Raw genomic sequence first — 26,392 nt, forward strand, 5'->3', positions numbered from 1 at the left:
GAGAAAATGAAACAAAATGAGGGGGGGGGGTAAAAAGCTATATAGCGACCCACTGCCGGGGGAGCCGGCCGCGCAAGTGTGATCGGCTTCGACATCATATAACAGTAACGCCGAAGGCGCCAAAAGCCCTTAGGAATGTTTTGACGCAGTTACAGCCGTAAAAGAAGGGACATGTTGCAAAGTACAATAATCATCGGCTGAGAATCGTCGTAGTTGTGCTACGACCGCAGGCTGAGCTCTTGAAAAAACCGCCGCAGGAACTCGTTGCGCTCCTTTTCAGGCTTGGTACATTCGTGAGATCGCACAGGTTGACAGCACCCCAGTCAATTCGCTTGGTTTGCTTCGCTTTCATTCCCTTTACTCACTCCCAATTGTTCCCCACGGTGGGGGGAAAAGACTAGTGGATTTTGTTTTCTCCAGCTTGGCAGTCACAACGGCATTCTTCGGCATCTTCAGTCTCCAGTAAGCGCATGGCATAAATCACTGCACTGTCTGCGCATATCACATTCATACGCTCGATTATTTGAAAATCAATTTCTCCCATTCGGCCTTATTGGCGTTTCACATCAGGGCCAGTGGCTGTGTGGTCTGGTCGCCTTCTCCCGATTCTGTAGTCTTTTTTCTCGTGTGAGGAACCAACTTGCCTTCCAGTGCATAGTACTGCAGCCTGCCTGTGTGTTTGGAAAACTAGATCGGTGAAGAGGTTGAGATTGTTGCCTGCTACCAGTGGCGTTGGACTAACGTTAAATGCACCGGTTAATACTCTGCCTTAGGGACACATTAAAAATAATTGAAGAAAAGTTTCTGGCGCAGTCCGGTGACCTTTTTACTTTTTATCTTTGTTTACTAGCCGTGCGAATATAACTGATTTTATTTTGATTTGATTTAGCCAAGCATTCACACATCCACAAGAGCCGAACTGCCACTGTCAGCTTCTGAAGTCCAGTTGAGTTACGTGTGCAAACTGTAGAAGACGGGAAGCAGCTCGTCTGCCTAGCTCCCACGCGGGTAAACATCCTGTAGAGATGCATGTGACGCCGTTACCCTCATGGGGGAGGTGAGCAGGATGCGTCAATCACCGTTACTTCTTTGTCTGTTCAGCACATATGCAGGTCAGCGACGCTTTCTAGCGGACTGGAGATCTACTGGCGAACTGTCCTGGAGTTCTTGGGTGCGCATATTTCTGCTTTTTGATATCGGCGATACCATCGCTCATTTGGTTATCGCAGAGCGCGGCCTCGCGAACAAAAAGGAGTGGGCGCTAAGAAAACTACTTTGATCCTCCTCTTTTGTTCATACTTTAGTTCCTAGGGAAACACGCTTACTGTCTGCTACACAGCAGTGCGATATAAAACACGTCTACTCAATTCCGCGATTCGCCGTGGTGCTCAGTGGGTAAGGGGTTCTGCTTATCCTCATGTCCCGTGATCGAATTCTCTGCCGCAGCGGACGCATTTCGGTGAGGGGTAAATGCTAGAAAGCCCGTAGACTGCGAGATTTCAACACGCGGTAAAAAACAGCAGGTAGCCTAAATTAATCCGGAGCCTTCCACTCTGACATGTCATACTTCTTGTGTAGCTTTTGGCATTAAACTCCACATACTAGTACCAATACGCAACCGGTCCCGCTCAAAGGTGCACTAAAGAGGAATCTGAAAAAGACTTTTTACCGTGGCAACTCGATCTACACGATCTGAGTATTCTTAGAAACACCGAATTAGTGTCTTGTGCGGCCGATTTCCCTAATTTGAATCAGATTAAACGTCCCGGCTGCCGCCATTTTTTTAACTAACTTCCGAAAATAGGAGTCAACCAACGTGTGGAGTGCCTTTCAGGCAGTCCCGTGGCGGCTGGCCATTCTGCCATCGGCGGAGTAATACGTAGTAATACGCGGAGTGATCTTCGAAAATGCGCGGGTTGTTGGCCGAGCTACGTTCAGCCATTTTGTGTGCGCTGTCAAGCTGGATCTGCAAAGCCAAGTGAATTGGAAATAGAATTTCTTCGGCGGGCCCCAGCTCTAAGGTCAATTTCGTACGAAAGCACGCGTTTGCGCGATGCGGCCGACGGCAGCGATAGTAACAGCTCCAGTGGCAACCCACCCGGCCGCGAAAATACTAGCGAGGAAGAGATGGCCTCCGACGCCGATGGCTCCGAGGACGGCTGGCAACGAGTGGGCAACTTGGACTGGTGAGTGATATAAACCCTATTATGGCGCTAGCACGCATCGCTGACATCCGTTTTCTGCGAAGGTGCCAGTGCGACGGCTGCGCCATCACGCCTACAGCCATGGAATCCGTCTGCTGCCGAGAGTACACAGCCGCCGTGCAGAAACAGCCGGGCCTGCGCTGCATAACAGTGTATAACAGCGCAACCCGAGTTTGAAAATCTGTGCCTCAGCCAGGCGGGGCTGGGGCTGGCATATCTCAGCATGCGGTACTTCCGGCAGCCAGGAATGGGCTACACCACCAACGAGTAAGTACAACAGCAAGCTTCACCGTTCGCGTAATAACGCTACCGGCGCTAGCTTTTACAACTGCGTTCATTGTCCGCAGTGTGTTCTTAAGCGCGTACGCATGTAGTTCCGTCGTACTTAAAAAATGAGATATTTACAACTTCGTATACAGTGCGAACGCACGGCGTTCTAACGTCATAAATACCTGATTTGTGCCACATAGAAGACGACGATGAGCGAGCAATGCCACGGGATTGAGTGCTAGTTCTTGGTCAGCCTAGGCGCCAGGCTCGCGCTTCTGGCCCGACAAGAAGGCAACGATATCACAAGGCTCTGAACGAGCCTCCGGATTTGTGCTTTCGTACTAAAAGACGGATTAGCAAGTAATCGCTTCCGAAAGCGCACCTCTCAAGCACCCGTTCACGCCTTCCGCGTCGTTGTCGTCAGCCTCGTCGGCGTAAACGGTCGTCCAAGAAGGTCCCAGAAGTTGTCTAGCAGCGTAAGGGGAAGTGCTGCGCTGAAATGTCGCATCACCGACTATTGTAATAATATGTCAATTTTTTCTTGCTATTGACGCTGCGCGTTTCTGAGCGACTATTCGTCGCAATGAAACAACGTAAAATGACGAAAACCAGTAAGCGTGAGTGCCGCTGTGCCGGAACTAGTCCACGAAAGGCGAGAAAAAAAACAGCGTGGCATCACGACTGGTCACACTGTAACCTCAACTGCAAGGTAGCCACGCATGTTTTCAGCTCCTAAAGCTCTAATCCCCATGTAATGTTACTGCTTTGGGTGGACCAGAGTTGTCAGCTGAACTGACAAGCTGTGTCGTCCGCCCGGCGTTTGCGTCATATGATGCACCAATGACTTAAGCAAGGTTGAGGGGGATGTTGAGAGATCATTGTGCCGATGAGGTACCCTCCAGATGGTCAACCTAGCACGACCAGTGTGGATGTTTCCACCTCAATGGCAAGCCAAGTCGTGAAATAAATCTGGTATACTACAGCACTGAAACTTAACCCATACGACATGTAGTTGAGCAATACGTGGAACAAAGGAACAGATGCGACACCAGGACTGGGCGTCAGTTGTTGACAAGACATTCTGTTACTTACTGAGGCACTGCTCACAAGCCTACGCACGCACACATTCTATTCAAGATCGCAGCCGTCCGCTGCGCAGAGAAATGGGATCAGGACGATTTGAACTGACAAAGCCTATTACGATGCAGGAGGCACCCATTTTCCTTTCAGGAATTAGATTACGAGTTATATAACATAGGAAGCATGGAACCTTTAATCACCTTCCATGCTGTCATTTTCAGAGGAAGAAAGAAACTTGTTTGCAGTTTCAGGCATTTCAGGGATGGCTGAAAATAAGGCAGAGCTCATTTATTGCTAGTATAACACATGCCGGAGTCCAGGTATATCTGGATCGGGCTGGTTCAAAATCGTCTTTCTTGCACTTGCCGTCAACTGCTTAGCAAATTCGAAATTCCAATGGAGATTGTCCTATCAGAAGTGGGCTTCTGGCACCTATTTATGATTTCCTCAGTTGCAGAGATGATATAAACACTAGTAAGTGTGATGAAAAGTGCATTCAGAGCAGCTAGCTAAGTTCTACAGCTTGGTTCCCCTGTAGAGAATTGTACACGGTGTATATTGCTGCTCTACCCTTATCCTTTCTTACTATTGCTCCTCCGTTCTATCTCTCTCCCTGCCCTTTTATTCCTGCTAGCCGCAGTTCAGGCGCTTCAGGTTACAATTGCAGACGCCGCTGCTAGCAACATCTTTTCCTTCCATTTATTAATAAATAGCCAATAACAACAAGAGAAGTCAGCTTGAGACATCTAGAAAAAGGTGATGAATAATGGACCTCAACCTAGGTGTGCATGCTTTCTCAGGTCACCATTGTTTAGTGCAGTCACAGGAATGATTGTTTTTGGATCCATTGAGAAAATATGCATAACAGGCACTTTGTGGCTGCAGACACTAATTTAAAAGGCGACTAGGGGGCAGAACATCCTGTGACCTCCCCTGCCTAGATGTGCATTTGTTCAACTTCATCCTGTGTACTACTTACTACATCTAATCAATGTTGTCGTTTCAGGCGCTACAGGTTCAGTGCCTATCAGCAGTGTGTGCTGTGGCTATGGGGGCGGCTTGGGAGGCGCATTAGAAGGCCACTGCCCTCGTACATGGTGAAAGCTGAGGCAGGTACTCTACTGAAAGACGCGTGCTATTTCAGCTTGCGACTACCTCAAAATAAAGTACTGGACCACCTCATACCTCATTTTTCCTTACAATGCATCGCAGCATTTACAGATTACATGCAGACCTTTTTGTGGAATATGCGTAGCTTATTCAGTGTATGTGTAGTAGTGCAGACTTATTTAAATTGTTCTATGCAAGTTTCTTAAAGGGTCACAAAGTCTCAGGCGGACGACCAATGACAAGCGTGTCATTGTGCATCGTTCAAAACTGACCAGAGGTAGGCATTCTATGCTCTCAAACATGAGATATCTGCTTGCCACTGGCAAGATAAAGTACTGGACTACTTCATATACCCTTTTGCTTGGAGTGCATCACAGCTTTTACAGATTGCATCCAGACTACTTTTTCGGAATGTGCTTAGTCTCTGTGTAGCAAAGACTTAATTGTAATTCAGCTGCCCTGAAAGAGTTGTTTAGAAGGGCCACACACTGTGGTGGTAGACCAAAATTTTCAGAATTCAACTACCCTTCTGATGCATGAGTCAACATATTGACATCGTTAGGAAAAGAAAGATTATCTTACTGCTAACTCAAGGTGTTAACCTTCCAAGTGCATCACAAAATTTTGTTCTGCAGTTCATCAAACTGAATCACAGGAAACATATTTGTTTAGCAACATCTCAAAATCAGCAAGTTAGATGGCTTCGTCCCTCTCTTGCAACATAATATAGCTTTGTATTTCAGCCATGCGGTAAAATACAAAGATGCATAAGGCCACTTAGCGTAACAGCTGGAAAACAGTTTATTGACTTGTTTACATGTAAAGGTATCTGCAGAATCTTTCCGCTGCATGCTTGGTAGGTAGTCTGGGTACTGCTCAAATCTGAACGCCTTTTGGTCTGCGGGTGCAATCACCACTCTTATCACACTTGCCTCAACTGCTTCTCTACTAGTAATGGGGAATGTAACTGCAGGCACAATGAATCAGTTTTTCATGCTAACAGTGCCTCGAAAGTGACTGTCAGTCTGTGAATGGTGGTCTCGCAGGGCCTCAAGCACTCTGGGCATGTCTGGAACAGCTCTCTGAGAGCTCTTGAACACCAAGAACTGTGGTTCTTCTTCGGGGGGGGGGGGGGGGGCGGGGTTGTACTTTCTGCGAATGGCTTACTGAAATCAGAAAAGTACCAACTGTGAGGCCCAAGACCCATGCAGGTGTGAAAAGCCCACCTTTCGATAACGTCATGGTGGGTTGGAGAGTAGCTGCAGTCCGAGTGTGGCTTGTCACGCTTTGGAGATGTGTAGTCAAGTAGCTCACTGCTGCATGTGGCCGGGACTTAGGGTGAAAGCGGCAAGGGCTCCTCTCTGATACAGGCATGAGAAGCCGTAGCTGCTGCTCCTGTAGAGGAGGAAATATTTATTTGCACAAAATGGGAGAAATACATTAAGGACTTACAGACGGCTTCGGATCTAGTGCTATGCTCAAAAGAAGCATTTTCCTTGTGCGGACAACTGCTGGCTGCGACAGTTGAAAGCCTTGCCTCATAAGGATCTGTTTGAAGGTCTTTGCTCTGGAACATGGTTGTACAAAGGCAGCTCAGCTACTTTGCTTTCTAAATTATCTCGCTTTAGAAAGCTGGAGGTGGTGCTACACAGCATTTCTGGTTTGATTTCCATTTCATGCCTTCACAATAAATACACTGATTTGAGTACTTCATCATTTTCTATCAGAAGAATGACCTCGGCAGTCACTGTGCGAAATCCGTTCACGCCTAGCGCATCACGGCTCCACCGTTCGTGCACAGTGGGTGCCCGGCCACTGCGTAATTGCGACCAACGAGCAAGCTGACAAACTCGTGACCGCCGCACACCAGCTGCTTCCCAGCGTATTGCCTCTCACACTGGAGAGCGTGTGAGCGGTCATCTACGATCACCCCCGACAGCAGCACTGACTTCCGAATGAGCACCCTGATCAGCTCAATGGTTATGCCGCTCGGCTGCTGATCCGAAAGACGCAGGTTCGATCCCGGCCGTGGTTGTCGCATTTTGATGGAAGCGAATTGTGAGAGGCCCGTATACTCGGCGACGTCTGTGCAAATTAAACAGCCTCAGGTGGCTGAAATTATCCGGAGCTCTCCACTACGGCGTCCCTTAAAGCCTGAGTCGCTTTAGAACGTAAAACTATCATAAGCTAAACCAAAATTTGCTGTAGAAAAGAGGCTCATCACGCGAAAGCGTGCCACTATTCTACTGTATATGACTGTTGTGCTTAGAAATAGAGAAACGGTAGAAAAATAAAATGGAAGTGGAAGTTCAGCCAAGCATTCTAAAATGGCAGCGAATCTGTTTTTTCAAGGTAAATATTACTCCATTGCAGGCAGAATCCCCCCCTCCCTCCTCCACGCAGCAGTGTTCTGAAGCTGTACTCAACTTCCTACAACGTGAAATTCTTCTTTTGCAACGCCACCTGGCACAGCCTGGGCCGTGAGCTCCCAGCGTGGCGGTCAATTGTTTGACTACGAGTGCGCTCACTTGGCCTACTGACCAAAGTACACAGCTCGCGGCGTCTTGTAGACTATAATGAACGTATTAAAAGAAAACGATGGCCCGTTCCCATTTGCAGAAACTTGCTTCGGCCCAGTTAAGGTGGCACCTGCGACATTGAAACCCCTGATGGCCTGTGCGTCGCATCCGCTTAAGTCTCACTTGGCACCTACCATTCCAGTGTTTATGCTCCAGAATTTCATCGTGGTGTGTACGGATGAGGTTCCTTTCTTTTTCGGCAGCGGATTTACCGCCAATCTGAACCGTAGAAGAAGCGTAGTGGATAATATGCCCTCTCACGTTGATCGAAAAAGCATATCCGAAGGCTTGTGTTGTCTAGAAAAATGTCGAGTGTGCAACGTGTCTGGATGCTTTCCTATAATGCAGCTACCTTGATGTTCTGCTGTGAGCGATATGAGTGACCGCTCTGCAAACTCATTTCATGTTCAGAAACGCCAAGCTGCGGTCACGACGCGATGGTTGTCGCTCGCACAGTCCTATACTCAAAGGAACGCTGTAGACAGCGCGGTCTTCTGGCACGTTGGCGACGCGGCTTCTATACGCTTGGCTCTGTTCATAGGAACCTTAGGTCACGCATGAGTGCGGGCTGTCGCTGAAGCAGGCGCGGGAGGCTACGTACGCAATTAGGTCGAAGTCGGCCCCATGTGCTCACACAAAATAGCTGATATGAAGAAAAAGAAGCAGTGAAAGATTTCTCGAGACGGTTTATGACTAAAACAGGGAGTGAGGGGGCACTTAACTCTATTTCACGTGTCAGTTTGATAACTTACGGCCTGTCGCCGCACATATCCAAGCGCATCTGCCGACTCCCTCCCGTCGCGATGCTGTCGAGCGCCTTCACATTCCCCGACAACAAATTAATAACGCCCAGGCGCAGGTGGCAGCCGCCGCCACACTTTGCCTACTCACCGGCTGCATGTGACGTGGTCTCGTAACGCCACAGCCCGCACCGAGCAATCAGTGACACTGCGCCGATCAATGACTTCTTGCTCCTACAAGGCTTCTATGCTATCACATAAAACAAGGCACTCCGCTTAACTAGGATGTCACGGCAAAAAGCCACGTAATTTTCAGCCGCTCCTTTTACTTAGACAAACTGCACAACATGGTTCGACAACGTTGTCATGCGTCGATATTAACTACTTGAGGCGCTTTAACTATGTACGAATTTTCTCAATTGAAATCAAACTTTATACCCATTTGGACATCATTTGGTTCCACTGGAAAACATGTGTGTTTGCTCAATTTCAGGCATCTCGGACAGAGAAAGGGGAGAAGAATCTGAGTCGGCATCCGAGAAGGAAGCCGAACTGTGCCAGTATTCAGGCAAGTGAGCTTTCTTGTTTGGTGTCGAGCAGCAATATGGGACGCTCATGCTCCACAGCTTCACTGTTTCTGGCATGGGAATGCGCTCTGATTGGCAGAGTCTGTGAGCGATTAGTTGTTTCCCCTCGGGCACTGCGTCCCTCGATCGGTTTTAGTAATTTTTTTGCTCGCTGTGAGAATGACTAGCGCATTCTACATAATGTAGACAGAGCAACTTGCTTCTTTGGGCTAGTATGAAGTAAATATACCGGAGGCTCAAACATCTGAAGTACGATGCCATCACCTGTTAGTAGATCCATAAAATTGCATCATACATAACAATATGTCCCGATTCACGGCTCTCGCATTGTTTTCTACAAAAAATAAGTTGTTTGAACATCGCTCGAGTTTGTTTTGTGTCAGTGGTAATTATTTCCCGTTCCCACTATTAAAAGTGTGCGCAATATCTGCACTATCTGCAATAGTGTGCGCATTGTGCGCAATATCTGTTTTAAAAAGCTGATGTGATTTCATTGCTCAAAGTATAAATGTGTGACGCAAGTTTCTAGAACGCAAATGGCTTTTGTACAGGTGCTGTGAGCAGTTATGACGTTGCCATCGGCGAAGCTAGACCAGTTCTGGATGAACCGAGCACTCCACGGAAGGAAAGCGTCTCGCCATTGACTAAGGCGTAAGGAAGAGCACCGTTTTAAGTGCAGCGCCGGTTATTTTGTAACGAACCAGTCAACAATGCCGAATAATGCATCTTTAGCTTTCCGATAGGGCGCCTAACAACGCGAAACCATTGGGAAGGCTCTATAGGCCTGGTATGCTGCTTATCGCAACATTTTACTCAGCTGTGTGCCTATAGCTTTTATGTACTGGGTCATGACGCTAGCAAGCCATGCCTGTTTTATACTGCTACCTGTAAACCCTTTCACGACCGTCGGGGCAACATTGGTCTCCTCTGCGCTTGCCCGCCGCAACCTAGTGGTTGTAAGAGCGTGACCCTTCAGGTCACGGACCCCAACACCTCTCTCTATAATTAATAAATGTTTTTACCACCACCACCACCAACCGGCGGAGTTTGCGCTGGGGCCCATCGGAGTGTGCTATTGCACTGGGCTAGCTTTTTCGTCTCGCGCCGTTTTCGTTTCGGACTTGGACAACCATGGACCAAAAGTTCCTCAGAAAGATGCCCGATACGGTGTGCCGTTACGGTAGCCGCAAGCGAAAGTCACCAACCGCCAAGAGTGGTAGGGCTTCTCTGCAAGCATCACTGAGTAAATTTAACGCGCAGGGCGTCATGGATGCCCGAGCGAGCTCTTCAGGCTCCGCTGGTCACGTGTCTGCGGAAAGTGCCCTGATCGGCGCTGCAATTCACCCGGTGAACGTCATGGATGCGCAGTTGAGTTCTCCGGGCGCTGTCGATAGTCTGAAACGTCCTGCTATAAGCAGCTGAAGGGGCCGGAATGTACAAAAAGACACAGCCAAGGAACACTCCATTTAAAAGTGGATGAGGCGCACACCTCCCACAGCTTTTTTGATCTTATTTTTATTTCTTCTTGCTCGCTTTGTGGAAAGGATTTCTTTGCGACTCTGGTTTCTTTAGCGCTGTGTTCCTTCTTAATGTTCGGTCACCAACTCGGCCAACAGCATACCTTGATATTCTTTGGTTTATTTTGATCGCGTTTATTTTTGCACTCCTGAACTACATTGCAGATGAAGATATTCTGCGTTTTTCGGTATTACGGTTTACGAATTCTTCGTACAAAGTTCTGTTTTCAGTGTGGACAAGCCTCCGGCAAGTGTACCGCAAAAATTCAGAGGTAAAAATTTGTTTCGCGAAAAAAAACTTGAATCATGTCAAGATCTGTGGAACGCATTTTAAAAATTCAATGAATATACCAACGGTTGAAGCAGCAAGAGCGGACGCAGGACAAGACAGAGAAGGCACACGCATAACACCAGATGTGTTGCACAAGCGGTTCCAGCAGTTATCGAGCGTCTGTCTTTTCAGACTTGTCATGCGTCCGTTTTCGCTGTTTCCGCCTTGTGTGCTCTGTGCATTATGAACCAGCTAGCCCAGCATTTTAGGCTTTTGAATATATAAATATTGTGCTACATTTTGTTACGTCTGCATGCTTGTAACAAAGATGAGCATAAAGTAATTTGTGAAAAAATAAATGTTCCCGAGATCAAACTCAGACATTTTGTTGGAATGATCATAAAAAACTAATATGCACAAATTTTCAACCAATCTATCAAAGATAAAAATTTTTTGCTGAACGCCGCGTCCCCTTTAAAGCGTACCTGCTGCATATTTCTCTCGTTTGTTGTTCGTGTTCTTTTAGAGATTCGTCGCGGCACAGTGAACTGCGAATGGAGGACATCCTCTTGCTTCGAGAACTCTCAGTGGGACAAATCTGCGACTTCATGGTCGAAGGGAAGAAGGAAAAGTACAGCGTCAAGTGAGTGGGCTGCTGGGGATTTTTTTCTCGTTATCACGGCAGGCTATCAAAATCGAACAGAAGGTGGAACGCTCTCTTCACTGCGCTGCTTAGGCGCACCTTTTGAGCCCGTATTGGCCTGCCGCTATTTTTTATTGCGCAAATTTGCCCTCCGGCATAAAATAAGAAGAAAACAGAGGCTGCTTTCGTTCATGAAGGCCAACTGGGATCGATGTTGGGACCCGCGGGTCCACGTGAGTGTTTCTGTCGAGCGCCTCGGTTGGTAGCTCTTGCTGCCGGGATCTCGTCTGCGCGCAGCCCGAAGTCTGGGGCAAGTTACTAAAAAGTGATCCAGCGTTGTCACCGTGGCCACTTGTGGTCGTAATCTGCAGCCTTCACAAGCACTCTGAACTTCCAAGAAAATAAGCGAGCATGACTGCAGAGATTTCGTTTAGTCTGATTAGCATCCCTGTTTTTTCATTTCAGACCAGCATGTTATTGAATTTAAAATACACAGAACAAAGTGGAGGAACTCGCACATGACGACCAGTGTTCCTTCCACATGAGCATTCCTCAATCTGGCCCCTTTTCTGCTGGTTATTACGCTGTGGCATCAGCTCTAAAGGGAAATGAGCCTGCATTTATCCAGAGGGGACATATACGGGCACAAATTAATGTTTATGCTGACGGTTGTGACATTGTAAGCAAAAATAATTTTCTATATTTAACTCGCTTGAGTCAGAATGTGTGCCGTGTCGCGTTTGGTAATAGGCTACGTCTCTCTGCTTCTGGTAATGATGAGTTGTTAATTCAAGACCTCTTCATTTTCCAGAAAACGTAGGCTGGAGTCAGACATATTTCATTTTGACTTTTGTAATGCTCAGTGCACCATCGGGACTGGTACACAATTGTTTGCACGAGCACGCACCTCGACATCAGTAACGGCCGTAGTTGCATTCGCGAACTGGAGAGACAGTAGTTACGGCTCTGAGCCTGAACTCTTGAAGTGCAAGATATGCCAGAAAAAGTGAGCTGCACCACATAATTTTTCTTAACGACGTCATTGAGTGGCTGCTGAGTATGAGATGCAATAGAATCGGCTTTGTGAGCGGTGAGATAAAGTTCTCAACGTTAATAGCCAGACTTGAAGCGATACAAAAAGCTGTTCATGTCGAAGGCGCGAAAAAGTAAGTTTCCGACGAAATAACTCTTCGAAAAGCGTGGGCGGCCAACCTTGAATAAAAATAGCACATATAAAGCATCTTGTGCATATATCGGTCGAGGTTATAAAAAAAACACCCACCCCAAGGTTGCTTATGACAATATGTGTTCTTTGATAAATAATTGAACACAGCTTGTCTTGATTTTCCAGAATCGGCAAAACCTGCAGTCGGCTGCAGCAGAATTTTCGGGGACACGAGCAGAGCAGCCGGTTTGACAGGATGCGCTATCTGGCGAACTGCGGGGCAGCCAATGTCATTCATTCATCTTTACTGACAACGACGGCCTGAGGCCTAAGATGGAAGTGGGACCGTTCTCCTGTTCGGAGCAGGAGTTCAGAGCCATCCACTACGGCGTTCCTAATACCCCGAGTCGCTTTCGGCTATTAACCTCTAAAACCAAACCAATCAGTGATGCAGCCAGGAATGGTAACAACCATTCGAAGGCTTGCAACTAGATTGTGCGTTACACTGAAAGGCCCACTCAAGATTCAACGCCCTCGTCCGTAACTACTATTGTGCTGACACATTGTAAAGCAGGCTAAAAACGGAAGTGCCGCCTTAGATAGAGAAACCCCAGATAGACAGGAAATTAAATCTGTTCTGCTTTTTTCCCTATATTACGACTTCGTGCTCTCTTATTGACACCTGTGATTACTGGTCGCTTGTGCTGCTACAAGAACTTAATTTTGTTGTCTTCCGCTAATTCATTCCAGCGTTGCAGTGAAGTTTCCTGCCAACACGGCACTATTTTTGTTAAAGACAAGGAATTATTGGGTCACTTAAAATCTTTTTTGGCCAAATCCTAATTGTTTCTGTTTCGCTGCCACTGTGCAACGATTTGTAACATAATCTACACTAAGCTACTTTGATTATTTAAGATTACTGCTTCTCCTGTGGAACCAGCTCACCCCGCTGGTTACTCGATTGAACCGGAATATCCTGCATTTGTTGCAAAACTCTGTTCACAGGTGTTTCATTTATTTCTTGCCGCAGAGTTAGCTCCTCTGAAAAGGTTGACAAGTGGAACAGGTACCGCGACTTCACCATCTTCAAGCTCCCCTACCCAGGTAGGTACATTCGTATCGTTGCGGAAGCCAAAAAGAGCACTAGAATGTTTCCAACTAGTTGATGACATGGTGTGTCTCATGGCTGAAGCGCGCAAAAGAAAACGTAGCTAATTGTCAGTGGTCTCTCGTCCGCTGTCATTCTACTATATCCAGAATTGCAACGTCCTTGAACATTCGCAATTTGTTTCCCTCTCAAAGACTAGCACAGTGACCTGTGGCCGATTCTAAAACCACACCAGGCAAATCTTCTCTTTATACCGGCCCGATAATTTTTCCGGGTAATGAGTCATTATTGTATTCTAGGTACATTCTAATTCAATGTGTGCGTCATTCTGAAACTTTTGTGCCGCCAGATATCCACCGGTGATATAATGGGCTTTTCCCTGGCCTGGTTCCCGGCTTATCTGGGGTAAAATGCTTGAGAAATGGGTATTTCATCCCACCTTGAGTAGACAAAAACACCTTCTGCCATGGCGTTTCTGGCCCTGCCATATGAAAAGTTCATCGACATTCTTTCACACCAGCACTCGTGCCACTCACGCCGATTTTCGCCGCGTAAAATAAGCCTCAATGCGCATACAGAACAAAATTTATCGCAAAGATGGCAAAGTTCATTCTGAACCTCTCACATAATTTACCTTTAGTAATGAAGTAGCCGTGCCAAATTTTTACCTTAATATCCTACTTTTGAGAATTTTTTGTCTTCTTTTGAACGCCTGGTGTAGTCTTGAAGCAAAATTAACCACTGCATGACAATCCTGACTGTGTGCGCCTTTCCCGTAAGAAAATTCATTGTTTCAGTTGACTCTGAGCTGCCAGTGAGAACCAGTTTACACGACCTCTTTCCAGGCTGCGAGTTTTTTGAAGAGTTCAAGGCGAAGGGCTACAACGCAGAGGGCCTTGTCTTCGGCTGGAACCAGGTCTTTTCACTCTTGCTTTGCGAATTTGCACCTTTACTGAGCCGAAGGGTTCGCGATGTTTGCATGCAGGTCCGTTTTAAAACCACAGCTGTGTGGAGGAATCGGCACTCTGTTCGGCAAATCGCGTCGGCGTAGCGAGCCGTAACTTAAAACTTTCTATCATGGTCAACTTGAGCTGTGCGACTAGATGGCTGGGAATGTCTGTTCTGGTCATGCGATCGGAGTGGTCTGGGAAGGCAGTAGTTTTCGCAGGTATTTCTTCGCCGTGGAGGAAGCCGGATTTCTCAGTGGTTTTACCGCTCCCCTTTTGTAACCGTTTGTCCTTGCACGTTCCAAAGTGTCAGCGTCTTCAGTAGCGTGTAACTCACAATGGCTAATCGTGGTGTAAGGTAGCAGTGTGGTAGAACAATTCCATTCCTTATTACCATTCAGCACTCAACACTTAATGTGCAATTCCTTGAGGTCATGTTACCTAGTACGCCTGTGGGATACACGCAACGGACACCCAGTTTTGTTTTACTATCCGTGGAGACACACTGGAGCCGTCGCAATGCTGATTTCGTGTAACTTCGGAGCTTTCGTCGCTTTTTAACTTTAGCATATCAGGTAGCTGCTTATCTCCATAAAATGCATAGGACGAATCTTTGAGTATCGAGTGTTCTTTTAAAATTGAGTGTATGAAGCAGAAAGAGGAAAAAAGCCAAGAAGTAATTACCAGATAAAACATTCAACACTCACCCGTCCTTGGCAAGATTCGCAGCCCCGGACGCCTGTTGTGGACCGTGGTCCTCGATTACTAAGTCACTTCGATTAACTTCTCTTGCAAGTTAAAACGGGTTAAAGTGCAATCATGCTGGCCATGGTTGTTTTAAAGCGATCGCTTTAATGTTCCCGTTCAGCGGAGAAACCGCCATCTGGCGCTGGGTCCCAAAACTCTGGATTTGTTGAAAATGCTTCGTCGCACGAAGAGCGGCGGGTTTCAGCATCTATTAAGCGGCGGGATTCAGCATGTATTAAAACATTACATAAATTATGATTACAAAGTCGCAACTTGACTTGGAGGTCATTACGGCTACGGCATGGAAGTGTATAAAGTAAATGAATTGCGGTGAAAAGAAAACTGGGGCAATTCAGAGCAATCGAATCCCTCACCCTTGGATTGCGAGTTAGAGGGTATGCTTAGGACACGCAGGCTTTGTTTAACGTCTTGGTAAAATCGAGATTTTATATGCATGTCGTGTGGTCTATCACAGAATGTGGTGGCTTACAACTGTGTGCTAATGTGTGTGTGATTAGAGAGGAAAATATCAAGGGTGTAGTTATTAAGAGAGTAGCAAAGTGCATGTCGGTGAGACCTGAGTGTACGCAAATGACTGTATGCTTGTGTCACTTGACATTGGTGTGTGACATGAAATGATAACATTAGTAGAGCACGTGATCGGGTAATATGCTAATGATATCAAGTGTGGTCTTTGAAGGGACAAATTAAAGCTATCGCGTCGTACCCTTAAAAGCGGAGGTTAAGAGTACTCCAAATTTTTTCTTGAAAAGAACTAGCTTTTTCTTCTAGCGAGAGAACGGTCAAGCATACTTTGTCAAGGCTGAATTACCTTACTGCCAAGACTCGCAGGTACGAATGCGATCTCTCGCGATGGCAGTCGCATGCGTGGTGTGAGCAGTTCTCGACAAAGTAATCGAATGCTGCTCTTTGGCGAACGTTTCGTCCAATGGAACATGGTTCCCGTCGTTCTGACGCAGCGGCCACAGCGTGCTTCGCAGCTAACTTAACTCCGGATGATTTTGCCAGAGAGGCAGCGCGGAAGTCTTTCGCCAAGTACGATGTGTTGCCTCCAAGGGTCATAGGAGCCCCCTTGGCTGCTATTCCAGCATATGTCGACAAGATACCATCTACAGCCGACGCCGAGAGAATTGCAAGGCCATTTTGAATGCCCGAGTTGCTTTCAGCAATAGACGAGGCCCGTCGGAAGACTGCGCCCGGTCCGGACTCCATTCCGTACGAGGTTTATAAGAACTTAAGTTCCGCTGTACTGCCTCAACTCCTCGCCACCATTAACAAGGTATGGATAGAAGGCTTCGTACCAGAATCTTGGAAATCGGCTTTTGTGATCCCCATACCAAAGCCGGGAAAGCCGCCGACAGACCTCGGAAATTTCCGGCCTATATCGCTTACGCCAACATTATGCAAGCTTACCGAAAAAATGCTTGCCACACGACTGGCTTGAGCACCATGGTTTCTACCATTCCGCCCAAATTGGTTTTCGTACGTCCGTAGGTACAGAAGATGGACTGGCTGTCTTGGCGTCAGCAGTTCCGGCCTCAACTAACAGCCACAGTGTACGTACTGTGGACGTTGAAAAGGCGTACGATAATATCAGTCAAGCTGCTATCCCGGAATCGCTTGACATGCTGCATTTCCCCGTTATTGCTCAATTTTGTTAAATCCTTCCTTGAAAGCCGACACTTTGCCATACGCTTCAGTGGTGAGGCTGTCGGATCATTTGTGCCTCTTCGCGGCGTTCCTCGGGGATCGGTGTTATCGCCAACATTACTTAATATTGCTTTTATCCCCCTTGCTTGGCGCTTGCATGATGTCTCCGAGATTAAGTTCTTATTGTATGCTGATGACAAGAGGTGTGGAGCACTCACAACGACCTGATGACTGAAGCAGCAGGCCTACAATCAGCCATAGATATTACGTCGACCTTTGCTTCTTCAATTGCTCTGCAGCTTTCAGTGATCAAAACCACGTTCGTGTCAGTCGTCAACCGCTGGGGGCGCCGTAAACTCGCTGCAGTATCAATTCGTCTCCATCTATCGAAACTCCAATTCAAGAATGTTCGACTGTAAAATCTTGCGCTTGGGCAGTACACGAGTTAGGAACAGGCACTGCTTGGCTTCCTCGGGATAAAAAACAAGCAATTCAAGCGTTGGGTCTGATTAGACGCATTGCTCCTAAAACAGGCGGAGCCCGCTCGCATGTTGCACGACAGTTGGTGCGGGCGGTTGTGCAACCGCGCCTCGTTTACAAAACAAAATTCCAGCATTTGACGAGGGCTCAATGGGATCGTCTAGAAGCTGTTAATTGAGAGGCAATGAGGGTAATCACTTGCCTTCCCCGCATTACCCCGATCGTGGCGCTCCAAGAACATGCGCAGCTGAATACACTAGATGAGCCGGTGCAGCAACGACGCGATGCTCGCCACCTAAAGTCAAACCTCACACACACAACGTGTGCACTCAGGGCATATGCTTCATCGCACTCCATTCCACAGCCGCCCCGGCCAGTTCTTCCTCCCTGGCGTTTTGTGCGGCTAAGCAACAACAAACCAACTCATCTACGTCGGCCATCATCTACCCGCGCGGCATCGTCGTTTCGCGACCCAATTACAGAGCTAGACGCCCATCTGCCGCATGGCTCCATCGTTATGTACGTTGACGCAAGCATCCAGGCCTGCGAAACAACGGCAGTTCACTGTCCATGCAAGCCTGCCCTGAACAAAACGTCAAGGTTTCGCCTCTCAGAGCCTCCTTCCTCCTTCTGTGCGGCGATGCTTGCGGTTCAAGAGGCACTTTGCTCTGTGGCCGCTGTTCCCATTCTACCTACGGCCCGCATTGTCATTCGCACCGACGCCCTTCACTTCACACGCCTACTACGACGAATCAGTCACACCCCAAAAATCTGCCAAGACATCCATCGTCTAGCGGCACGCATCCCGCAGCAAATCCGTATTGAGTGGGTCCCGAATGACCTCCTGAGCGCACAAAGCCGCGCAGATTCTGCGACCCACCTTTCGACCCCAACCTCGTCTTTGCCTCGAGTCCTCACTCTGGCAGACATCACCCTCCTTTTAACAAGAAAGGAACACCTCCGGCACCGCACACGTGCTCTAATCCCTCCGTGTGAGGTAACCCACCCCCGTGGTCTTACCCGTGCAGAGGAAGTTGCGCTTCGGATGATACGGGTCGGGGTTGCCCTAACTCCAGCTGTGAAACGCAAGTGGCCGCATTTCAGAGATTTATATCCCCGCCCCGGATGTCCAGTCTGCAAGAACAGAGACTGTGAGGCGAATATCCACCACCTGTTGTGGGTTTTCACGGCGCTGAAGCCGACGAGAATTCGGCACCTGGCGGTGGTGGGTCTCTCACCGGACAATCCGGATTCCTGTATTGCCGAGACGCAGGGTCCATATCATCGTTCACTATTTGATTTCATTTGATCAGCCCACTTTCTTCATTTATTTAAGCATCTTACACATCTCTCATTTCATATCCTTTATGCCCTGAGGCAATAAACATCGCTTGAAAAAAAAGCATACTTTGTCTTTGTTTATGGCGTGTGTATTTTGCAATAGTTCGAGGCCTTTTCACAACCCTCGGGAAAACCGGTTTTCTGGGCTGTGGGAGAACGTGGGGAGGTAAATCCTCAACTATTTCCTGTACTACTAGCACAGTATGGCCCAACATGGCGGCGCCCGTGGACCTGTTTGTGAAAAGATTTTCTGATAAACACGCGCGGTTCTTCCGGCGCGTAATTTCCCGCTGGTTTTTTGCCGCTTTGCTAAGCAGGGCGAAAATCCGGTTGCGAAATAGTGGCGGTTTTAAAAGAAGCACACCAACTGGGAAGAGGGAAGGGAAAGGGAATAAAAAGCAGGTTAAGAAAAGTTAAAGGGAGATCCACATAAGGCGCACGGGCTAGGGCCTGAGTTTGCTGGTCCAGGCCATTTATGCTCAGGACCTTGGTGTCCAAACATTTTTTTTTCGCTCTTTTACGTAAATACCGACATTACTGCAACAGTTAAACTTCCTATACAGTGCACTGTTCCAGTATCTTGCAAGGTCAGAAGGATAAAACTTGTATTTGGCAGCGAATACCCAAAGAATACTGCTAGTTTATGCCTCTCTGTGCAGAACTTCGTAAATGTTGAGCTTGAAGTTCCCAAGGACCAGTTCGCCTCGGAGCTCGGCATTGATTGGGCAGCATACAAGGTAAGTTGGTGCACGTTTTATTGGAGCCTAATGGGCGATTCTTTCGCCAAAAACAACGCAGGCAAATTTTTCTTGATTGAATCTCAGAAGGCGATGTGACTGAGAGCAACATAATAGCAGCGTGTGGTGGGTTAAGATTGGAATTTCACCTTGAAAGAAGCTGGCAGAGGTTCTAGCCACGTTTCAAGAAATCATTGCCTTCTTCAGATTCCACATGCGAGATGCTTTCGACAGCAATCTCAGATTGCTAGCAAATTCAGGCTCTCGCCGGTATACGTCTGCGCCAGTACGTCTCCGCTACTCTAAATCTGTCCATTGCTGCCTACGGGCGTGCGTTAAGAGACTGGTATTGCCACCGTGATTGCGGCAGCGCTAAATCGCTCCCTCCACCCCCGACTCCTTCTCTGAACGCATGTTCGAGGCGCGTTCTTCTTATGTGATGACGGTCTCTAAAAGGTTCTTGAAAGCCTTTCTCATCAAATGAAGTGCCGCACGCTGACCCTTCTGCAATGATAGCATGGTAGCCCATTGTATTCTCCTTACATTCACAATTCAACACCATGTCTTGGGGCATCGGCCTCTGATTATTTTCAGGAGTGGGACTTGGTGCAGCTGACGAAGAACTATTTGAAGTACTTGCTGAAAGTGGTTTTCGATGGTGAGCTCCATTTATGAAGTTTTAAGCAGTGCTTTAGCCGTTCAAGACAACCATTTTGGCTCCTCGTAGGCGGCACCTCCGGGATGACCCCACCAGCAAAATCAGCAGTCGCTTTTTTTCTGTTCTCCTCTCTGTCACTTTCCTACAGTCTTTTTAACAACTTTCCTCTAATCTCATTCTTTTTAATTTATTTTATTCCTGGCAGCGCGGGATAATCTTGTGAGGCTAACGTACTACCCTGACTTGCCTGCATTAGCTAGGTTATAGCGAGGGTGCATTGTTACGATAAAAGAGAAATGCGAACAGCGTGCCGCCGAAGTGCTGGGCTGTTCCCATTTCTTTTCATCGCGTTTCTACCTTAGTGATACGAAAAAGAAGCAAGCCTGTAACGTATTTTCTGGCTACCCAGGTACAAATGAGACGAAAAGAGGTGCGAAGAGTGGAGTGCGTGCAAATGCGCAGTTCGAATTTCTCTTTTATAGCCCTTGTACATCTAGCATGGGCAGGACATGAAAGTTCTTGGCCCATTTCCTGCACTGGGTCCATGGTGCATAAAAACGAGTCTGAATATTATTCAGCATAAAATTCAGCATAAAAACTAGCCTGTATATTATCGCCATTTAAAGTTCCGAATTTCCCTCGGAGGCCTTTGGCTGCGACAACAAGGCGATTAAAATAGCGAACGGTGACCTACTCCTTGATGCCCGTGACAAAGCTCAGAGATCTAAGCCTCCACACATTTTAGCAAACGGGGGGCGTTCCCGTCTGTTTTACATGCCACAGATTGCTGAACATAACGCGCAGGGCAAACCCAGAAAACTTCTTACACTTGAAAAAACGAGAAATGCTGTAACTTATGTCCAATGATAGAAAACCAGAAAGGAAAACAAACACCCCCAAAAAACGTAACTTCACCTTCAGTTCCAGTACTGTCTGACTCGATTTAAGTAGGCCGCATAAATATTCATGTCCGACCATATATACCAAACCCTCGACATTGTTACCAGTGGCAGAGTCACGGCCATGCGCCTCGAAATACCGCCCTTCTGACTACTGTGACATTGCGCCATACTGAGCAAACTGCGGAGGGGAGACCTGGCACCCTCCAGGTCATATCCACCATGGAGGAATGAAAAAGATAATTACCTTAAATACACACGAAAACATTACATTTATAGACGATTGAAGACTATTCTAACTCATTAAGAACACTTTCTCACCGACTCGAAATTTCCCCCATGCGGTGCGACGGGGCGGTTTACCAAATCCGCCTTCAGCACCAGCCTGGGCGACACACGGTGAGCCTGTGGCAGGGTCGTAGACACTTCTGGTGCAAGTGGCTAACGCTTCTTCTGTTTCTGGTCTCGAGCTCGATCCTCGAACCGGGACGTGTTTTTCTTCTATGTTGTTTCTGTGAAAGCTTGTATCTTTTCTTTGTCGCCGTATGGCTGTGCTTTGGTGGATGTAATGAGTAATCACTCCGTGATAAGTACATTTCTCAGGACAATATTATAGTAGGATACAACTTAAAAAATAAACAGCAGTTGGTAGCACTGGCAACGGTCCCAATTACAACAATGCACATATTAGAGCCCTGAACAAAATCAGCTCGATGAAAATAGAGCAGCGCGTAACAAAACAGGACATAAAGGAGAGACACTTTCACACTAACCACATCTGTTGGGGTTATGAACCTCGTGCAAAAAAAGGCCTACTGCCAGCGGTATCGGCGCATTCGAAACTGGTAAAGAGAGGCATTATCAAGTATTGCCTGACAAATTCACTCAAAAGCTCATGTGAGCACATGATGCAAGAATGCTTAGCATCACAGATTAGACGACTGTCTGATTCTGGGTATCCTGGGCCACTAATTGTTTCTGTGGCTGAAGGCCTGCTGCAAAAAATGAAAAAAGCACGATTGTTCAACAAGCAGGCAGGTACCAATGAACAGCAGGATCGCAAGAAAGTAGCTGTCATCCCTTACATTCATCATACATCCCACAACCTTGAGAAACTAGGAAAACGAGCAGGCGTTGAAGTTGTACGTTCAGCACCCGTAAAACTGTCTATGCTTTGCAAAAAGACCAATCCGTGCGGTATCCAGGAGAAAAAAAGATGTGTAATAGACCATCAGAAACGATTTGTCAATTGTGAGGAGGGTGTTGTCTATCGCGTACCGTTGTCTTGTGGCCATGAGTATATTGGGCAAACAGGGAGATGTGTGAATAGCAGGCTAAAAGAACATGACTACAATGTTAATGAAAGCAAATCGGGCCACCTAAGCCAACACTGTCGTCACTGCAAGGTCGAGGCTGAGAAACGGGACCTTCCAAATTCGTGCATGCCACTTTTTAAGAAGAGCCAAATCATAACCCGCCACAATGATAAGATTGTTCGAGAGATTATTGAGGCTCGTAGTATTTTGCGTGCAGGTAACAAGTGTGTGAGCGTGGCATCAGTGGCATTGTCAGCTAAAGAGCTCTCCTATCTAGAACGATGGAAACCAGCGAAAGGCTGACTCATCAATCTTTTTTGTTTTTCGTTTCGAGTTGTGGCTCATGTATTTATACGTAGCGACAGCAAGAAATAAACAGTTGATAGTTAGCGCTCGTGTCGTTCCGTGTCTCTCCTTTGTGTCCTGTTTTGTTACGCGCTGCTCTATTTTCATGGATCACCAACTCGCCCAACAAGCAACACTTCTGAAAATCAGCTCCTAATGTATCACTCTATCAAACAAGCTAGAGGGATTTAAATTCTTAAGCTTATAATTTCATCCCGTCATTAGCCTGTCTATTAAGTGCAAATAAAAGCTTTTAACAATGGTTTACTTTTTTCACAGAGCAGTTCTGTTTCTAAGCTCCAGCATGTGGGAAAAGCTTCACTGAAGGCTTGAGTTGTATGCCACTACAACAAGCACTGTGTTCCTCTTCTGGTTCTGTCCGGAGCATGAAGCCTCTAATCGGGTCCCACACCCGATTATGTCAGCCGCATCGGACTTCTAATGAAGAAGCACGTTGGCACAACTCGAACACGTTGCAGAAAATTTTTTTTTCGCGTCAAGACCGGATGCTCAATACGTCCAATCAGGCGCTCCCTTGCATTCCGGTCTTAGCTTAGCCTGAGAAGCTCAAATTACGCCATTAGTATAAATGCAGTTCCCGCATGCTGTCTGACGCTCATCATGTTCTGACCTCTTCCTCATGCAGGTAGCTCTGGCCTCCTGGTGCACTGTATATGTGGCTGGGACCGCACGCCGTTGTTTATAGCGATGCTGCGCCTGTCGCTCTGGGCAGACGGCGCAATCCACCAGAACCTGTCTGCTGTCGAGATCGCCTACCTCACGGTCGCTTATGACTGGTTCTTGTTTTGGCAAGTGTTGCGTAATATTTTAACTAAAGCTGATGGGATCAATGCTCCCAAACTGACGATGCACACTGTAAGTGCATTTATTGAGTTCTCATCGAGTTTCTTTTTTGCTTTCCATTCAAGCCATGATTTGCCCAACCGAGTCAACAAGAGTGAAGAGGTGGGTGTTTATAAGCTTTCCGATTTGGGCACCTATATATATAATAGATGTTATAGCTAACCACGTTCATCATTTCCAAAATACTGCGAAAAGTTTTCTCTCTCACATCAGCCCAAATAAATACCGGCCCATATAATGTGCCGGTATTTATATGGGCGGTATTTATTTGATGGGAGTCGGTATTTATGCAAACTCCCATCAAGCATCATTACTTCGGCGCAACGTATTGAGCGCCTCCTCGTATTTAGTGTGTGAATTAAGAGCGCTTCCTCTGATATGCTGCAAGCTTCAAATTTAATTCCAACCCACTGGTCCACGTAGATGTGCACGTTTGTCGCGATTCTTAAAGTTGAAAAATTTTCTGCTAGCTTTCATCACCACTGCACGCTTTTTACCAGACATTATTGAAAGCGTGCAGAACTGGGAGCACTGGCTAAATCAAGCCGACACTTATATTTCTTAGCAAGTATTTGCTGCAGTTTATCCTATGTTATTTTGCTTCTCTTGTTTTGATCCACAATTTTATACTGTGCTGCTTGACACGGAGCTCACATTAGTGTGGTGAATTTATTGCTATCAGCCCCATACATAGCCGTCACACCGACTCAACTACCCTTGATAAACTCGCATGGTTTTAAAATCTGTTTTCATTGCTGCAGCAACACGTGACATTCTTTTCGCTTGTTGCAGATCTTCTTCTTCTGCTTCAACATGCTCAAGTACATCGACACGGAAGATTTCTCCGTGCTCACCCTGTAAGCTTTATAATTCCCAGCGGCAAGCACTGTTGCGTTCTCGAGCCCATTGGAACTGTCTTCTTTTTTAACGTCACCTTGTGCAGGAAGACTCGAAAAGACGACCTAGAGATGTCCGACAGCAACATTCAATCGACCCACTTAGGTCAGTAAAATGTGCGAGTTCTATATTTTATGTTGCACTGAAGATATAAGACGCTACAAAACACATGAGACGAGACAGGACGCCTGTATCGTCGCCCTGTCTCGTCTCGTGTGTTTTGTAGCGCCTTATTTCTTGAAGTGCAACATGCATATCCAACTTGCGCAGCAATAAACGTTACTCAATATTTTATGTGATTCGTATTGGCTTCCATTTAGTTCATTTAAATGTATGTACATCTTTATTTAATCCTTGACTCTCAGACGGGTTGTTTATTCTGTGCAGGAAATAAACACATTGTAGTATTGTAGCCCACAATACGTCTCACGCAGGTGAAAAAATTACTCATATTGAGCTCGAATTTCAACATGTCAACATGTCAATTATCCTTACTCAAAGGTGCACACAGTTAAGAAAGTTGCTGTGATTAATGCGGATACTTTTTGTCAGGCATAGTTTCAAACTTCCTATTACATAAAAAACGCATAGCTACATCGCAGTAAGCGGTTTCCATGCTAAAGTGCATGACAGCATATAGCACATAAATCTTTTAAAATAAAATCAGACTTTAAATGGTGCTGCCGTGCCAATAAACACACCGTTTTTTATGTCCTCATCACCCATCTGGTTGATGAGTAATAGAATACTAGGGCACTTTTGTCTTAACCTGTACGCATCAGCCTCGCAAAACATTTAAAATATTTCAGCCGAATTACTTGGCTGTTATTTTTTTACTATACTGCGCTGAGGCCAGATCTAGCAGCCTCCATTACTTAGCGTGTCATTATTATATTGTTGAGGTAGAAAAGTTTTCATGGTGCTGATTAACGCAGGGGAGCAGGAGCTGGACGTCGGCACGAGCTACACTGCCAGAGAAAGTGGCTCTGCCAGCGGGTGGGACCTCGGCGAGCCGTCGGTGTACTTTCAAGTGCCTTCCGACTCCACAGAGCAGCGTTCTTTCGACCATGGGCAAGTTGTCTGGTTTTGCTCTACTGAACTTGAACCACCGTGGTGGCTCGGTGGTTATGGCGCTCTGCTGCTGACCTGAAATACGCGGGTTCGATCCCGGCCGTGGCGGTCGAGTTTCGATGGATAAGTGGCCCGTGTTCTTTGAGATGTAAGTGCGCGTTAAATAACGCAAGGTGGCCGCAATATCAGGAGCCTACGGCGTCCCCAATACCCTGAGAAGCTTTGAGACGTTTAACGCCCGCGAACCAAACTTACTGAACTTGAATGACTCCTTGACATCTGCTTGTGCGCAATAGGCATTTGTATTGTTGCCGTTTGCTGCCCCGGACGGCGAGTTTTATTGTTTGAGGCACTCCGTTAAGCTTCGTTTTCACAGCACGTGCATTTAAAATGTCAACTTTTTTAATTTTCGCTCCTTGTTGCGTTTTTCACCGGTTTAGGTATTCGCACGTCTAAAAGCAGGATGACGACCCCTGTACTCAGACCGCACGGCTTCTTCCGTTTGGCAGCGAGCTTCGCGAAATCTTTTGTTTGGTTTGGTTTACGCGGGCTTAACGTCCCAAAGCGACTCAGGCTATGAGGGACGCCGTAGTGAAGGGCTCCGAAAATTTCTACCAGCTGGGGTTCTCTAACGTGCACTAACATCGCAGAATTTCGCCTCCATCGAAATTCGACCGCCGCGGGCCGGAATGTTTTCATGCATATGTTGAAGGAACTCGAATTTGAATTCGTCTTTCTTGGCAGTGAGGTTTCACCCTGAGGCTTCACGCAGAGTCCTTTTCAGTCTTTACGTCCAATTTTAATCAAGAGGTGGTAAAATTTATCTGATTGTATCAAGAAGAGACTATTCTATTGCTACCTGACAGACATCAAGAAAGAGCCGTAAAGAGAAAGTGGATTCTTCAAACCGTAGTCAAGAGTTAACGCTTCCAGCTCAACACAAAAATTTCCTTGGTTTGATTTATGGCGCGAGCGTGGCTTTTTGTCTTTATCCTCCTTAACCTAGTTTAGCAGGAGTGAAGGCACACTTCAGAAAAAAAAAGTTAAACATAGTGCAAGTGTTTACTCCCTTGAAAGTAAATGCTAGGACTACTTCACTTCTACAAGTGTTATCTACAGGAACGGAACGCTATGGTTGTATGAAC

At 46.8% G+C, this 26,392-nt stretch overlaps 1 protein-coding gene across 1 annotated transcript in view; it reads left to right on the forward strand.

The window, feature by feature from the left end:
* Nucleotides 1-26,392, forward strand: part of LOC144128227 (phosphatidylinositol-3,5-bisphosphate 3-phosphatase MTMR14-like) — a 108,958-nt gene that overhangs the window by 68,597 nt on the left and 13,969 nt on the right. The window contains exons 5-17 of the mRNA XM_077661461.1: nt 1,102-1,171; nt 8,477-8,551; nt 9,122-9,221; nt 10,885-11,001; nt 13,197-13,270; nt 14,120-14,190; nt 19,120-19,197; nt 19,792-19,855; nt 23,062-23,224; nt 23,345-23,381; nt 24,072-24,136; nt 24,223-24,281; nt 25,112-25,247. Of these exons, the coding sequence (XP_077517587.1) occupies nt 1,102-1,171; nt 8,477-8,551; nt 9,122-9,221; nt 10,885-11,001; nt 13,197-13,270; nt 14,120-14,190; nt 19,120-19,197; nt 19,792-19,855; nt 23,062-23,224; nt 23,345-23,381; nt 24,072-24,136; nt 24,223-24,281; nt 25,112-25,247 (1,109 nt within the window). The remainder of the gene's footprint in view (nt 1-1,101; nt 1,172-8,476; nt 8,552-9,121; nt 9,222-10,884; nt 11,002-13,196; nt 13,271-14,119; nt 14,191-19,119; nt 19,198-19,791; nt 19,856-23,061; nt 23,225-23,344; nt 23,382-24,071; nt 24,137-24,222; nt 24,282-25,111; nt 25,248-26,392) is intronic.

This window comes from Amblyomma americanum, chromosome 1, assembly GCF_052857255.1.
Source record: "Amblyomma americanum isolate KBUSLIRL-KWMA chromosome 1, ASM5285725v1, whole genome shotgun sequence".
NCBI classification, from domain to species: domain Eukaryota; kingdom Metazoa; phylum Arthropoda; class Arachnida; order Ixodida; family Ixodidae; genus Amblyomma; species Amblyomma americanum.